The 15,022-nt window shown below is 39.0% G+C and overlaps 2 protein-coding genes across 3 annotated transcripts; one reads left to right on the forward strand and one right to left on the reverse strand.

Moving 5' to 3' along the window:
- The first annotated feature begins 13 nt into the window (after positions 1 to 13).
- LOC122833405 (cell division cycle-associated protein 7-like) lies at positions 14 to 5,819 on the forward strand. The gene is made up of 9 exons (XM_044120887.1): positions 14 to 157; positions 253 to 357; positions 550 to 912; positions 1,741 to 1,824; positions 2,317 to 2,469; positions 2,637 to 2,780; positions 3,720 to 3,869; positions 5,393 to 5,529; positions 5,617 to 5,819. The coding sequence occupies exons 1-9, from the start codon at positions 146 to 148 to the stop codon at positions 5,657 to 5,659; spliced, it is 1,191 nt and encodes a 396-aa protein (XP_043976822.1). The 5' UTR covers positions 14 to 145; the 3' UTR covers positions 5,660 to 5,819.
- On the reverse strand, positions 5,646 to 12,932 carry sp1 (sp1 transcription factor). Of its 2 annotated transcripts, none has more exons than XM_044120882.1 (6): positions 12,835 to 12,932; positions 12,211 to 12,287; positions 9,468 to 10,830; positions 8,474 to 8,615; positions 7,668 to 7,858; positions 5,646 to 7,543 (listed from the first exon to the last, which is right to left on the reverse strand). In XM_044120882.1, exons 1-6 carry the CDS (start codon positions 12,839 to 12,841, stop codon positions 7,239 to 7,241), a joined length of 2,085 nt encoding a protein of 694 aa, XP_043976817.1. In that variant the 5' UTR covers positions 12,842 to 12,932; the 3' UTR covers positions 5,646 to 7,238. The 2 variants fall into 2 exon arrangements, with proteins under 2 accessions (XP_043976817.1, XP_043976818.1); XM_044120883.1 differs by lacking the exon at positions 12,835 to 12,932 and adding an exon at positions 12,690 to 12,808.
- Between the last annotated feature and the right edge of the window lie 2,090 nt (positions 12,933 to 15,022).

A 15,022-nucleotide genomic window follows, 5' to 3' on the forward strand; every position in this document is an offset into this window, starting at 1 on the left:
CAAACAAAGCACCGCCCTTCTCCGGTTGTGTTCTCGCTGTCCGAATTTACATAACAAGCGCCACTAATTTCCAATCAGGGTTTTAACGACAGGCTTGTCTGTTGGAGAACCTAGCTAAACTTGAGAGGTTTTCGCTGGTGAAGTCATGAATCAAAATGTATATATTTTTTACTCACTGAATGCCTACTGAATTTAAGCTGAACATTAATACAAGTTTTTCAAGCTGTTTTTGTTTTTACTCTTTATTTACAGGCGGCGTGTGAAGCTGATATGAAGAAACTAATGGATGTGTTTGCAGAGGATTCAGAAAATGATGAGGCATTTGATGGCTTTTCTGACTCTGAGCTCACAGAAACGGTATATTTTTGCACTTATTGCCAACACACGTAACATTAGATATGGCATAGAAACTATTACTTGTAATATGTTGAAAACTTTTAATTATTTCACTACCAAATCCATTTCCCCACCTTTTTTACTAATAAATTAGACTGGAGAATGTTTTAGCAATATGCCTCTTTATGACAAATCCTTGCTGTTTACCTACAGAATTTGGATTTGCATCATGAATCACAGCCTGACTCTTCTCCCATGGAGCTAAAGACCACATCTAAACCACCTGCTGCCTGTCAGCCCTTCAGGCTGAGAATTGTGCTTCGCTCTGGCTCTTCCTCTTCTTTTCAGCTGTCAGAGTTTGAGGATGAAGAGGAAAATATTGCAAAAAAGAGAGGAGTGAAGAGGCCAAGAGAGCCCAAAAGGTCAAAGAAGGGCAAGCATGTGAAATTTGAGGATGAGGAGAAGGCTGTGAGTCAACCGCATCAGGCTGAGGATAATGGATCAGGTTCTGCAAAAGATGAGTCGGATAATTTCCTGGCCAAAAGAGAGCAGAACATCAAGGCCAACAAAGCAATGGTAAACCAGAAACGCATGCCTTGTGGTGACGTTTGTAAATTTGTATGTTAAATTAAAGAGTTTTCTTGGATGTAGAGGTTGTAATTAGTGCTATAAGACATCTAAGGAAAATATTCACTGAAGATTTGTCATATATTTTTCTAAATGCACTAAAGTTGAACTTCTAACACAAAAATAAGTGTTGATACTAGATGTTTGAGTATTTAACACTGATTGTTTCTTTTATTTGACCAGTATGTGTATTTTTATTTATATAGGTAATTTCAATACAATCTGGAATCAGATTTCTTTGAGCATGAAACCACCAGAGAAGCTGAAACAGCAGATTTTTTTTCCTCATTAATATCTAAAGTGTGGATTGTGAAGATTTTTCAGGTGATTCACATGCAAAAAATGCATGTGAATCACCTGAAATGTCTTGGCCTTAGATGAGAATGACTAAGATGTTTTTCTGGTCTCAAGCCATTGATCACTAGGCCTAAGCTGTTTGAACATTGTCACCTGCAGATTAGACTGCAACTGACAGATTGACAGGAGGTTGTGCAACCATAATTTTTTTGCACTGTTACTGTGCTAATGGACATGTCTCCTTGATTATCAACTTAACATGTGGAAAATTATCAAACACAAGCCAAAGTTATAGGGCTACCAATGTGTATTTTATGAATCCTCATGCTTCATGTAAGACTAAGTCCTAAGATTATGAGCAATGAGCCTGCTACCCTACAGTTGTCATAATATATCACTACTTATAGCAGTTATAGTGTTGGTGAATTATGCACTGGTATTGATTTACTATTTATTGTTTTCATGTCAATTTCCCAACAGTTGGCCCAGCTAATGGCAGAGCTACAGAAAATGCCTGGAGGAGCTGGCTTTCTTAAAAAACAAACGACAAAAAGAAAAAGCTCTGTGAGTATGATGGAAAGATCGGAAATGGACAGCTTTCTGCTAGTCTTCACAGTTTTGCAGTAGACTGAATGTCTGAGTAAAAGGTGCCTTTATTTCAATAGCACATTTTAAAAACCACTGGATAGCCAAAGTACTGTACAAAGTACATTAAACAGAAATATGTAAAAAAAAAAAAAAAAGTATAAAAATACAAAATATGCACATACAACGCGGCACGTGTATTTTGAGGTGTCATACAAGACAATATCGCAGTGTGTTGAAAGCCAAGGTATAAAGCTGTGTTTTTATTAAACATAAAAAAAAAAACAAAAAAAACTAAAAGTAGACTTTCAAATTGGTACGTATTCAAATAATTAATAATGACTTTTGTTTTTGTTTGGTTATTTGGTGCTGAATTTGAAATTCCAGTGCAGATTTAATAAATTCCAGATTCTTAACCTGAATATTCCTTTGGGACAAACTGATTATGTGGATTCATTTCCAATTTTCCAGCGTCCGCCTCGCTCTGGTCAAAATGACAGGGAGACCAGGAGGAACCCAGAACGGGCTTCTCGCAGACAGACCCGCTCTATGGGGGGACTTGAGGACCCTTCATCTCCTCTGGATGCAGATGTGGAGCTCAGCTGGGAGGAAGAGCAGTTGGAGGTCAGTTAAATGACAAACTGAACAATAAACTAGTTGGTGAAACCATGTTTGTTTTGCTCTACGAAATAATTCTGATATTGTATAATTAACATTGGTAATCAATGAGAGCTAAATGTGGTTATTTAGATGTTCACTGAAGTAATGCACACCTTCATTACCTGTTTTAGGTTCGCCGAGCTCCACGTCGCCACACCACTCCACGACCCAATCAGAACAACCCTCACATTATCCGTCCAGTAGATGACATCACAGAAGACGAGCTGGAGTTGGTTGCTGACAATATGACTGACAAGGTTTACAACAGTGTCACAGTAAGTTCAGTGGTGAACTTAACACTTACAAACTCACACAGTTTATTTCTCCAGTCAGATCTGTAAAGGACATGCTCATCTTTTCATTTGTAAAAATGCAACATTTATCCAGCTCTTTAAAATCTAAGTCTAACATTGCTCAGAAATGTGTCTGGTTATTTGTTTTTGCCAGTTACCACTTTGTAATCTTATTGACATTCCTTGTTTTATCAAACACCAGGTCTCATAAAACCTTCTCTGTGGTTGCAAAAGAAATGTGTATATTTTTGAGGGGGAAAAAGTGAAGACTGATTTCTACAAACCAATGACAATTAAATAAAAATATGTAACATAAAATCAGTGATTGCATAAATATTTTCCCCCTGCAAGGCTGCTTTTACTGGATGCACATTTTAATCAGAATGGCACATCTGGATGCTGTAGTTTTGCTCCAAATAATCCTGGCAAAACTCTTCATGCTCTGTTAGGCTTTCTTCAACCCATTTCTGTGTGGCTTTAACTAAATGGTTTAGGTCGTTGTCTTGCAGGAAAATAAATGCTGTCTGGATCATACTTCTTTTGAAAATGGAAAGAAAATGCCCTCCAGGATTTTCCTCCATTTTGCTTCATTCATTGTACCTTTCCAAGCCTTCCAGGGCCTGCTGCTGAGAAGCATTCCCACAACATGATACTGTCCCCACCATGCTTGTGAAGATGATTTTGTGATGACGTACAGCATTTGGTGTCCGCCAAACAGAAGTGTCTTGTCCAATAGCCAAAAATACCACGGAACTTTTTTCCACTTGACCATGTAGTCTTCAATATGCCTCTTGGCCTAATCCTAAGCCACGTTTTGTTGATCATGATTGATTTGTAAAACCAATTAATGGATTAAATACATAGGTTAAAATTTTTCATTGGCACTGTATAAAGTTAACAATTTCTTTATCTTTTTGTCAGGGCTCCACGTGCCATCAGTGCCGGCAGAAAACTGTCGACACAAAGACTTGCTGCCGCAATGAGAACTGTCGAGGGATTCAGGGTCAGTTCTGTGGGCCGTGTCTGAGGAACCGATATGGAGAGGACGTCAGGAAGGCGCTGCTTAATCCGGTCAGTGCTCTCTACTGCTTTATTGTAAATAATTAACATATAGCCACAGTGTTTCCATTCTGATGATGAATTATATTCCAGAAATAAAATTGGCAACTGCAATAAACTCTTATGTTAACTTTGTTATGGTTTTATTTAAGAAGTGGTGTTTACATTCATAATAGAGAAACAGTGAAGAACTTGGAATTAATGAAAATATTAATGAAATTTTCAGCAGAAATTGCTTTTGCTAAGGCAGTAAAACGATGAGCAATGTTTTTGTTTTTACTATTTTTAAATTGTTAATTGATAGGGATTTTTCTGTTGTTGACTGTCTTGCATACCTTTGGTTCATTATTTTGGCATTACACCTATCTTAAGATTCCGGTCATGAACTGCTGCCCAGAAAAGGGTTGTTCCCATAAACACCACTTAGCTTCCACACCCTGAAACCACAAATTACCCTTAAATGTTTGGTTGTAAGCTTTGGAGGAGGTTTCAGTGATGCTTGTATTGTGTGCTTCTCCTAGCCTTTGTATTTGTACAACTTCACATTGAAATGTAAGATTTTTCTGCTTGTCATTGATACTATTTGTTTTAGGACATCCTATACTAGAAGGCTTCCTGTTCTCATTAGCTTATTCTAGGTTTAGATATTATGAAAAAAGTAAAGTTGCAGTCCAACTATAATCCTTATTATGGTATCAAAAAGGTTAAAAAACAATTCTTAAATTTAGATTTTTATATTTAATTTGAATCCATTTTCTGCAAAAACATTTCAGCTCACTTAGTGCTTTAGGCTATTTATTTTTACATTTAGAAAAATTATTTAGATAGAAAAAGAACATAATGGATTTTTTTAGGGCCTTTTTTTTTTTTTTTTTTTTTTACTGAGTCAACCCACATTTAAAATAAAAATAAAATGAAAAAGGACTATATCACTGTTTCTTTTCTGTTATTTAAATCTTCGATTAAACTGAACCGCTGCATAGTTATAAAACTGGTTCTGCTTTAAGAGTCAAACAATGCACTAACAGTCCTAATTTAGAATAAATGTACCAAAGTATAAATGAATTAAATCCAGATTTGACTAAACTGTGAAGATTTTGAGCACTGGATTTTTAGGTGGAGCCATATAAATAAAAACAAAACTTACAAAAAGTTTGGCTATTGGATAAGACACTGTTTGGCAAATACCAAAACACAAAAACAAGCCCTGTGGCATGGTGGGGGCAGCATCGTGCTGTGGGAATGCTTCTCAACAGCAGGCCCCGGAAGGCTTATGAAGGTACGATGAATGAAGCAAAATAGAGGAAAATCCTGAAGGGCATTTTCTGGAGAAACAGGTAGCCAAAATTCAGATTACATCCCCCCCTTTACAGGAATGTAAATGCCCCACATGGCTTGTTTTATTACTTTAAAAATTACTTAAAATATACCATATTACAAAATGCAGGCAAGGCTGAAGTTAACAGCATTATGTAATCACAATGCTTATTTTTAGTTTATCACTTATCCTTCTAAACTTTGCGGTGTCTCCTCAGGACTGGAAGTGCCCCCCATGCCGCGGTATTTGCAACTGTAGTTTCTGCCGCCAGCGCGAGGGCCGATGCCCTACTGGCATCCTGTTCCCTCTGGCTCAGTACCATGGCTTCTCTGATGTCCACTCCTACCTCAGCAGGTGAGATTCAGACTCCTGTAACCTGATTATGCTGTTAACCAGTTAGAATGACTAAATATTTAATGTATTCGTTTTTTGTCCTTGCAGCCTCCGTGAAAAACTGAAGGACAAGGAAACAGTGGAGATGTAATTTTAATTCTTGGTGGACATTTGTTCAGTTTGTTGCATCTTTTGAAGTTTCTGGTTTTTTTGTTTTGTTTTTTTTTTTTACAATTTTTATAAATTTGACCAAGTTTTTGCTGTCCTTTGTGATTGTTAATAAAGCTAAAGACATGTTAGCAAAGAAATGAGAAAGATGTCCTTTTAATCCAGCTGTTGGCATTTGCAGTAGTTATATAAACAAGTTTAAAAAATCCCTTATTTAAAAACGGTGGGGGGAGGTAAGAGCACTTGCTGTCCAATGAGTCGAAGTTTTAAACATGCATTGCACAGGTTACAATTCATACAGAGCATAATTATGAAGAAAATAACAACGTAGGCAAATACATTCTGACAATGCCTTTTGCTACTTGTCTGGACAAGTAAAGGAAGAGTATACACAGTCAGCCTTGCTGGATATTTTCCAGTTATAATTTTGGCATTTGCATCACGAGGTGAGTACTTTTAGAAAGCTTGTGGACCAAAGAAAGATTCTCCAAGTAGTTTTTATAAAAAGGAGCATAAACCTTTGGTCTGGACCTTGTATATTTAGTATTTAACATTATTGCGAAGAATTCGACCATATCTGAAAACTATTAACCAAAGAGGGAAAAACGAACCACTGACATGGCTGTGAGGAAGATATAAGATGGAAAAGAGACTGGAAGATCTGGATCTTATAACATTATATGAAAAGCTTTGAAGTTTACAAATTTAATCTACATATATATAAAAATAAGATTAAGATTGATTGTGCATAAGATGTACAGACAACAGAAAGGCAATCACCTGCAACCATGTTATATATTCCTGTTTGTGCTAAGAATTTCTGTACTGTTTACTAAAAAAGTATATATACATAGCAAATATGCTTTGCTTCTATCCTGACATTAAAGCATGATGGCTTGAATGTTTTCACAAAAGAAGTGAACAAGTTATTCTCAGAATTTCATGACAAATATGCTCCAACACATTTGTGCTTCTGGCTTCAACAAAATGACAATTGAAAATTTGCAATGCGTTTTCATTATTCTTAGACGTTTCATTTTGAGATGATGTGTCGGTTAGCCTGAGGGACATGAAACGTCAGCCTGGGTCGCCGAGGAAACCTCTGAGGGGCAGAAGAAAAATGGGGCAAAGCTTAAAACAGCGAGAGAAAAAGATCAAGAGTTTGACTTAGTGTCATCTCTTCATTGAAGAACCTCAACAGAATTCCAGCGACGACATGGCGCGTGCTGACCTGTGTTTTCTGTTGCAGCCTTGCACCATGTAAGGCTGCAGATGTTAGTGTAAAACCATTTCCCTTCACAGGAAATATGATTTCACAGTGATTTCTGTAGATTGAGATTTTAATCCCTGCTGTCCACCTCAGAAACCTAAATACCACAAGCCTCTACATACAAGAATGCAAATCAAATTTCTGTCTCAGTTCTACAAATTATTAGCATCGAAGAACCCCCTTCAGACTGACACCTCCAAGAGGTTTTGTTTCTGCTGGAACATGCCCTTTGACCCCCCCAAACACTTTCATACGTCCAAATTCATCGTTCAGCATCTCTCTCACGCTGTCCCTAGTAACTGTTGCCATTGAGCTGGTGAAGGTCCACCTGCATCATGTTGATGCCACTACTGGCTAACCGAGCAAGGCTTTCTGCAGATAAGGTTTCCATGGTGACAATGGTGTGCTGGTCATTGTTTGAGCCGGTTCCTGCGCTGTTTTCTGTTCCCGCAGACGGAGAAGCAGCATCGGCTGACACGGCGATACTGTTGCCTGTGACGGGTACTTTCTTGTTCAGGTGGGTCTTGATGTGCTTGGAAAGGTGATCGCTGCGCATGAAGCGTTTGGGACACTCGTGGCATGCAAATTTTTTCTCTCCTGAAAGTAAGAGGAGGAAAATACGTTAAAGGGCTGTGGACTGACAGCTGTGCAATTAGAAAATCTTAAAATTTGTGTTCGGTCATTTGAATGTAGACCCTGGCCTGGACACTGAACCCCTCACCCGTGTGTGTCCTCTTATGGCGCTGAAGCTCATCTGAACGAGTGAATCGTTTGCCACAAAAAGACCAACTGCAAACGAAGGGGCGTTCTCCTGTGTGCCAACGAAGATGGGCTCTAAGGTGGGACGTCTTGCCGTAGATCTTCCCACAGCCACTAATGTGACAGATGTGCTGCTTCTTCTTATTTGGGTCACTGTACAAAGCCAAACATGTTTACGAGTTAATTTTTAACCTGATCTGATATTTGGATGTTTGCATAATCCACTAAAGTGAAAACTCTACAATAAAATATCTGAGTTTCAGGGTAAAGACTGCATCAACGCATATAGCTATCCAGGGTACGCTAAAATAAACAGACAGGATTATTCAGTTTTTTCATTTGTTGCATGGCTATTTCACTTTCATTAAATATCCAACGGAATTAATTTTGTATAAAAACTGTCATCAATTTATCTGAGGTTTAGAAATAATCTCAAATTTCACAAAAGTCCACAAACCTCCTGGAAATTTACCAGGATTATCTCCCAGGATTATCAACAGGATTTTCCCCTCTCTTTAATCACATCTATACCATGTCTAACATGACCGCTAGATGTCGCCAAATCCTTCAGACCGATACTTAAGGAATGTAAAGTTTAATCATTTCTAAAGCTAAAACATGACTCATCACATTAAATTTTGTAAGCTAGACAAAACACTAAATTGTAATAAAATAAAACATACACAAAGGACTAAAGCACTTTAATACATTTCATTATTGTGCTAACACATTTACCCAAGACACCAGCCATACAGATCGGTGACGTACCGTGGCTCTCCGTCTTTGCACATCGGACAGGTGCAAGCTTCTCTTCGATTTCGTCGTCCTTGAGGTTGGGGACTTAAATCGTCATCCTCCAGAGGTGCGCCGTCATCCAAACCATCTCCACCTGTCTGCAGTACCTGGTCCCCTGTAATAATTGAGAAGAAATAATCCCATTTAGGCTGGAAGTCATGAAACCTTCCAGCCTAAATACAAATAATTTATTAACTTCTAAAAAGGTTTTCCTTTTTTTATGTTTTTTTGCGCAGCGATCATTATGATAAAAAAAATGTTTGGAAACTATATTTCATCTTTTAACATTTCCCTTAAATTAAAAGGAAATGTTAGATATTTTTATTTTTATAAAACAATGACATTACAGCAACTTAATTCTTTGTAAAAGAATTGTTAATGCTGCACACCCTGTTCACTTTCACCATTATGCAAATATTTGATTATTTTCAGCTCTGGCTTCCTGTGGTTTAAACTAAACCATCAGTAGTGAAGCTGCAGTCTAGCTAAAAACCTGCTGTTGAGGCCAAACCACAACTGCAGTAAAATATTAAAATGGGAGTGGAAGTTGTAAAAAAAACCAAAAAAAAAAAACCTGATGGCATCATTCACAGTGTGGTTAAAGTTTCACATGAAAACTAATGGCTAAACTGGTTCAACCAGCTTTGAGCAACGGATCAGGAAATGAGAGGCTGTTTTCAATTTTGCCTGTATTTTTATTAAGTGACTTACTTATTTATTTTTTTGGGCCTAAATCATCTTTAGACAAAAAGGAGGCAGCAATTTTTTCTTTTTGGCAAAAATCACTTTAGGCCATTATTTCAGCAAGGTGATGACATGATAGTTGGGAACAAAATGATCAAAAATCTCCTGAATTTTTTTTTTAATAAATCATAAAAATGGAACAAACAAACATTAGTTATAGAATTAGTACTAAAGATTTTTATAAACTATCCCAGGTGTAAATATATGCTGGTAAATGACAGACCTGTTGTGCTGGTGATGGGAACTCCTGGCAGCTGATGCATCTGCAGCCCAGTGCTGCCCAGTGTGTTAAGGTTGATGGTCTGAAGGCTCGGGATCTGGACAGCGTTGACCGGGATCCCTGCAGCACCAGCCGTCCCCTGATTCTGCCCCAGCTGGGGCAGGGACTGCATCGGGGCCAGAGTTATCTGCGTCCCTGTTGGACTCTGGATCTGAATGGTCTGCCAGCTAACCTGACCATTAGGGCCCACTGTGCGCAAGAGTATGGGCCCCGTGTTTGGCATAATTTGAAGATTTTGAAGCCCCTCTTGACTGAGTGTTGGAGTTGCAAACACCGGACCGCCTGCCGTGGCCTGGATGGCCTGAAGAGGCGCTCCACCCTGGATGACCTGCTGAGGCTGGATGAGGATTTGTTGCGGCTGCTGGCCGTCTCTGTTGTCCGGCTGAATGGGGACGTTCTGCTGGAACGTGCCCGTCGCAGAGCCGTTACTCTTCTGTGTTTGGGTGGCGCCATAAGAGGATGAGGTCTGCGTTGTGGCAGTGGATGCGGTGCTCATATATCCTGTCCCACTGCTAGAGGAGACTGGCTGCTGCTGAACCAGCTGATTGCCTCCAGCCTCCCCGCTACCGTTAACATCTCCCCCAGCTGTACCCGTGGCAACAGGCAACAGCGTGATGTTTCCATTCAGAGACAGTGGCATATTTGCCAGGAACTGGGCCTGGTTTTGCAACACACCGTTGCCTAAGCTTATATTTTGTATGGGGATTGCCCCCTGAAGGACGCTGGGCATGGTTATGATGTTCCCAGCTGCACCAGCTCTGTTGGTCGCAGCTATGATCTGCTGGCCACTGGGAGAGGACACAATCTGAAACTGCTGCCCTTGTGCTGCTGCGGCAGATACAGCCGGGTCCTGCTGAGCATGTGCAAAATGTAGTGGCTGACCATCTACTGTCTGGAACTGCGGTATAACTTGGTACTGTATGTTGGGCATCATGCCTGATATAGTGGTAAGCAACTGCTGACCTGGCACTGATGGAGCCTGGGCTACTACATATTGCTGTTGCTGCTGACCCTGAGTGCTCACAGATGCTGCTGATGTTGACAGCACCTGTCTGCTCTTGCAGTTGTCTCCTCCGGCCATCACCCCTGACGAGTCAGTGGTGATGGTGTTGGAGCCTGAGGATGCCTGAACATTGAGGGGGACAACCTGCCAACCGTTGGCAGTGGAGGTAAAGACGCCTTGATTTATTTCCAACTGCTGCTGATTATTTTGTTGCTGCTCGGCTGAAGAGTCGTTTTCTCCAGGGGTGTCGATTCGACTGCAGGTAGCAGCCAACAGGGCCAGAGGAGACGGCTGCTGTGAGTCCTGCCAATAGAATAAAGCACAAACATTTAAATGGCTCGGGAATCTGTAGCGTAGTGTGTTACACTGTAACATACAGTGCCACTGAAATTACCAGAATTATTTCACAATTTTCTTCTTTCCAATAAAAAAACACCTAATGAGAGGAAAGAAAAAAATAGCGACGCAATAGGACATGCAGTCACTATCGGAGTTGGACATTAAGATATAAACTGAAATCGCAGATGTTAACTTTAAATTTTGGTTTTAAGGAAAAACAAAACAGCACATTTTACAGCAATTAGAGCAAAGAAATTTTAATAGTTAATTTTTTACATTAATCAGATGAGATGTCATCCTACACATCCTGATGCATCTTCCATAAAATCTGACTGCTCATAAAAATCTCCTATTTTACCACTTCCAGACCATCCTCAAGCTTCCTCCACCAAATTTGGCTAGTAGTAAACAGCATGCTAAGAGATTATGTTTTCAGGCAATTTCTCTGATCAATAGTCTTTCTTTTCTGAGTACAAAATAAAGACTGGTGAGACAGTTTCTGGACATTTTGAGCCTGTACACATAAAAAAAACACATAGTTCACAAATAAAACTAATCCAAAAGATACCTAAACATCTTTGCAAAAAAGGTAGAATATTTGTTTAAATAGACAAATTCACAGGATATCATGGACAAAGTCAGACAAGAAAAAAAAACCTGAGACTTAAATATCAAACAAATCTAATATCTTAAGCACAATTATTTCAATAAATGTCAGGTATTTATGTGAGACTAAATGTTTAAAGTATGTTTCATAGTATAAGAAGGATGATCAGCTTTCAAAGTTAAGACCCAAATCTAAACATTTTAGGAAGAAGGTATTTGATTTTTAAATGTACCACAATGATGTGTGGCTTGCTTTGTGTGTGCAAAGCCACACACAAACACTGCATTAAAATCACTTTCATGCTGCCTATATTACAATGTAGCACTTCTGGTGTAGTTGGTCTTTAGAGAGAAAACATGGGGGGCTGAGTTTGGGAGGGACCACATTTCTCAGGAGCGGCGGCGGGCTCGGCTTCCCCTCCCCCCAAACCCACCCATCGCCCTCCCACACTTTATGCTGCCCTATAAACTAGCACACTCCTCTAGCCACCCCCTCCGAGGCCAGCCAAATGGGCCGAGCAAAACGTACACGAAGTGCCCGGCTAAGACGGGAACACCCCGTGTGGGCGAAATTTACCTGCCCATTCCCCACCCCGGTGACATGTGCTCCGGGGAGAAAAATCAACATCCCGCACAGTTTCAAATACAGACGGACCACAGAATCACTCCACCAACACCATCAAAGAGAAAGTCATGCAATTTTGCAACAGTGCAGGTTTGTGTGACAGGTTAACCTACTTGTGAGTTTGTGTTTCGCTTCTGACTGAATCCTCCACCGCTCTCCACAGCGGCCATTTCACCCTGCTGCTGCTGATCTGCGGAAGAAGAGTTGGAAGATCACCGACTTCTTAAGCGGCAAATGCATAAACTGAGTAACATTTAGCAACAAAGTATAAACTCAATCAAATACACTAAAATAAAGCGACTTTTGTAAGGCTTGGAATTGTTCTGTGGGGGTTATAGCAAGAAAACTTTCGTCGGGTTGCTTACACTGTCAGCTAGCCGATTAGCTAAGTAATGTGTAGAAAACTCGCTAGGCATTAGCTAAAGTGACCGACACAGCTCCAACTGCTCGGTAAAATACAACAAGTTGTCTATATTAAAATAAAAGTGTAAAACAAACCCATAACTATACAGTATGAAAACGAATACGTTTCTTTAAATAAATGTTAGTGCTGTATCCAACAAGTAGCCATAAATAAGCGTCAGTTTCTCACTTTTAAAATGCTTCCAACGTTCGATCGATAACAAAACGATGTCGTATTAAATCTGAGTAAAATACTGCGCTCTGCCATTACTTCATAGTGTTGATGTATATGTACTTTCCTAATAAGGTCAGCGAGTTTTTAAAAGTTCACTTACTGCTCATAATTTGAAGACGGGAGGAGTTTCTTTGCTCTTTTTCGGCTTGACAACTTTTCACAACTTCACACAAACTTAACGCCTCCCCCCTGTCTTTGAAGAAGGAACAGTGGTGCGTTCAATTTATTCACCACGACGTTACAGGAACAAACTCACCGACTCTTTTCCAGTATTGATGTAAATTTAGTCTGGTTTCCATTTTGGTTATTTAACCGTAAAGAGATGAAATGGTTAATAAAACCGCTGGTTGTTTCTAAGAATTTCACTTATGTAAAGTTTGTAAATAACATCTTTTTGAAAAACTGAGTTAAATTTTAACAACCAAATTTTTGGGACACTGCTGCAAAATGAAGTAATAGTTTAAATAACATCTGTGTAATTACATGAAGTAGCATAAAAGACCTCAGAATATAATTCATTATGTATCAATATATGAAGGACTGATTGTATCAAAATTGGGCAATAATTAGAGAAATAAATAAATGGGTTGATAAACTCACTAATGCAAAATATCCCATCCAACATCCAAAAATGAACATTTTCCCACACTGATTATTCAGTGTGACATAAATTTAAATTAACATATCATTTTTAGCACTATTAAATTTACATTAAAATTTAAAGCACTGAAGTACCCACTCAGTTAATATTCACAATTCATTAACAACAAAGGCTGGACAAAAAATGGCACCAAAGGCCAAAAAGACTACTGACCAAAAAGAACACACAGGCTTAAACTCATTTGCCAAGAAAAGATCTTTATGATGTTCAAGATTCATTGGAAAACATTGTGATGACTAAGGAGACAGAAGCATCATTTTTTTTAGAAGGTTTTTATCTTGATATATCTGGCATAAAAAAACTACCATAATATTTTAGAAAAACAACATTTTACCTACAGTTGAATTTGGAGTTGGTAGAAAAATGGCGTGTCAATGTTTAGTGACTGTATCCTGACAAAATCCAGTTATTACTTTCTTTACTTAACCCCAAAAGCACATTACTTTTCAGCATGTCAATGATCCAAAGAACCACCAACTTCAATTCTGACTTTGAACATTCATCCTGAAATACCCTCCAATGTAGCTTTATTTAAATCAGTGTCAAAAGAGTGGAGCATATTTTCCCCACAGCAATGTAAAAACAACAACAGTAACAAAAACATATTGATTATTGTTTTACAGATTAAACAAATTTAGTTTGGATGTATTTTTCAATTAATCAATTAAATCATTAACCCCAAGCATATTTTTGTCTATTAAAATGTATTTTATGATCTGAAACATTTAAATGAAAGGAAAAAATAAGACATTTTTGTAGTGGGCAGTATTTTCTTCGTGGAACTGCACATCAGAGCAATAAAATACGTGCTAAACACCCCGTAAATCTTTTTTTTAGTTGTTTTGTTATTTATTTTTTTACCTGTAGTTGAATGTTACTTGAGCTGTCACTAATTATAAAAGAAGCGCACCCTGTTCTAACTTCCTTTTAAATGACACATTTCATACCGAATTGAAGAACGTGGAACCGCATATGCCAGCAAATCAACCAATGAGATGAAGGAACGTACATTTGACTGGGCGGGATCAAGCATGGTAGGTTGCGCTCCTGAACATGATTGACGTTTGGTTATCTGTTTTTCCCATAAACAGCGTCACCAGCAAATAATCTAAGTAAATACTGATAAATTCCTTTCTCGATGAAAGTCAATCTTATCATACAAAATAATATATTTTTTACTGAGGCACATCTGGAGCCTTGAACACGGAGGTGGAGATAAAGCAGGGCGGACTGGCTGTTTGAGTCTTGCCTCCGTGGCTGCTGGCCACTCCCTAGCGGAGGCCGGTGGGTCGCTAAACAGTGAAGTGGCGGGAGGAGTCACCCGTTGAGGAGGAGATGAACCCCCATATCATGCTCACACACACTGGTTGAAGCCGCACTGGGAGTGGAACATTGTCCTGTGGTGGGAGGGCTTTTATCACTATGAGAGGGATGTCAATGAAGCCGCACATGTGCCCATGTAAACATAACAGAGGGTGGAGTGAATCCTCAGTCCAAGATGGACCCACCCCAGTATGTCTGAAGTCACCCAGAGGCATTACAGGCCGCTGCATATAACAGAATGGTTATAAATACTTTGACTATTTTGAAACTGCAAAAGAATTTCTAACACTGTAACAATTCAGAA

The sequence above is a fragment of the Gambusia affinis genome, linkage group LG07 (assembly GCF_019740435.1).
Source record: "Gambusia affinis linkage group LG07, SWU_Gaff_1.0, whole genome shotgun sequence".
Classification (NCBI taxonomy): domain Eukaryota; kingdom Metazoa; phylum Chordata; class Actinopteri; order Cyprinodontiformes; family Poeciliidae; genus Gambusia; species Gambusia affinis.

Excerpts from the sequence above, each read along its gene's own strand:
- LOC122833405 (XM_044120887.1), top strand. Across the intron at positions 358-549 it reads ACTCTGAGCTCACAGAAACG|AATTTGGATTTGCATCATGA; the intron begins GTATATTTTTGC and ends GTTTACCTACAG. Across the intron at positions 913-1,740 it reads TCAAGGCCAACAAAGCAATG|TTGGCCCAGCTAATGGCAGA; the intron begins GTAAACCAGAAA and ends ATTTCCCAACAG.
- sp1 (XM_044120882.1), bottom strand. Across the intron at positions 10,831-12,210 it reads AGCGAAACACAAACTCACAA|GACTCACAGCAGCCGTCTCC; the intron begins GTAGGTTAACCT and ends TTCTATTGGCAG. Across the intron at positions 7,544-7,667 it reads CCATAAGAGGACACACACGG|GAGAGAAAAAATTTGCATGC; the intron begins GTGAGGGGTTCA and ends TCTTACTTTCAG.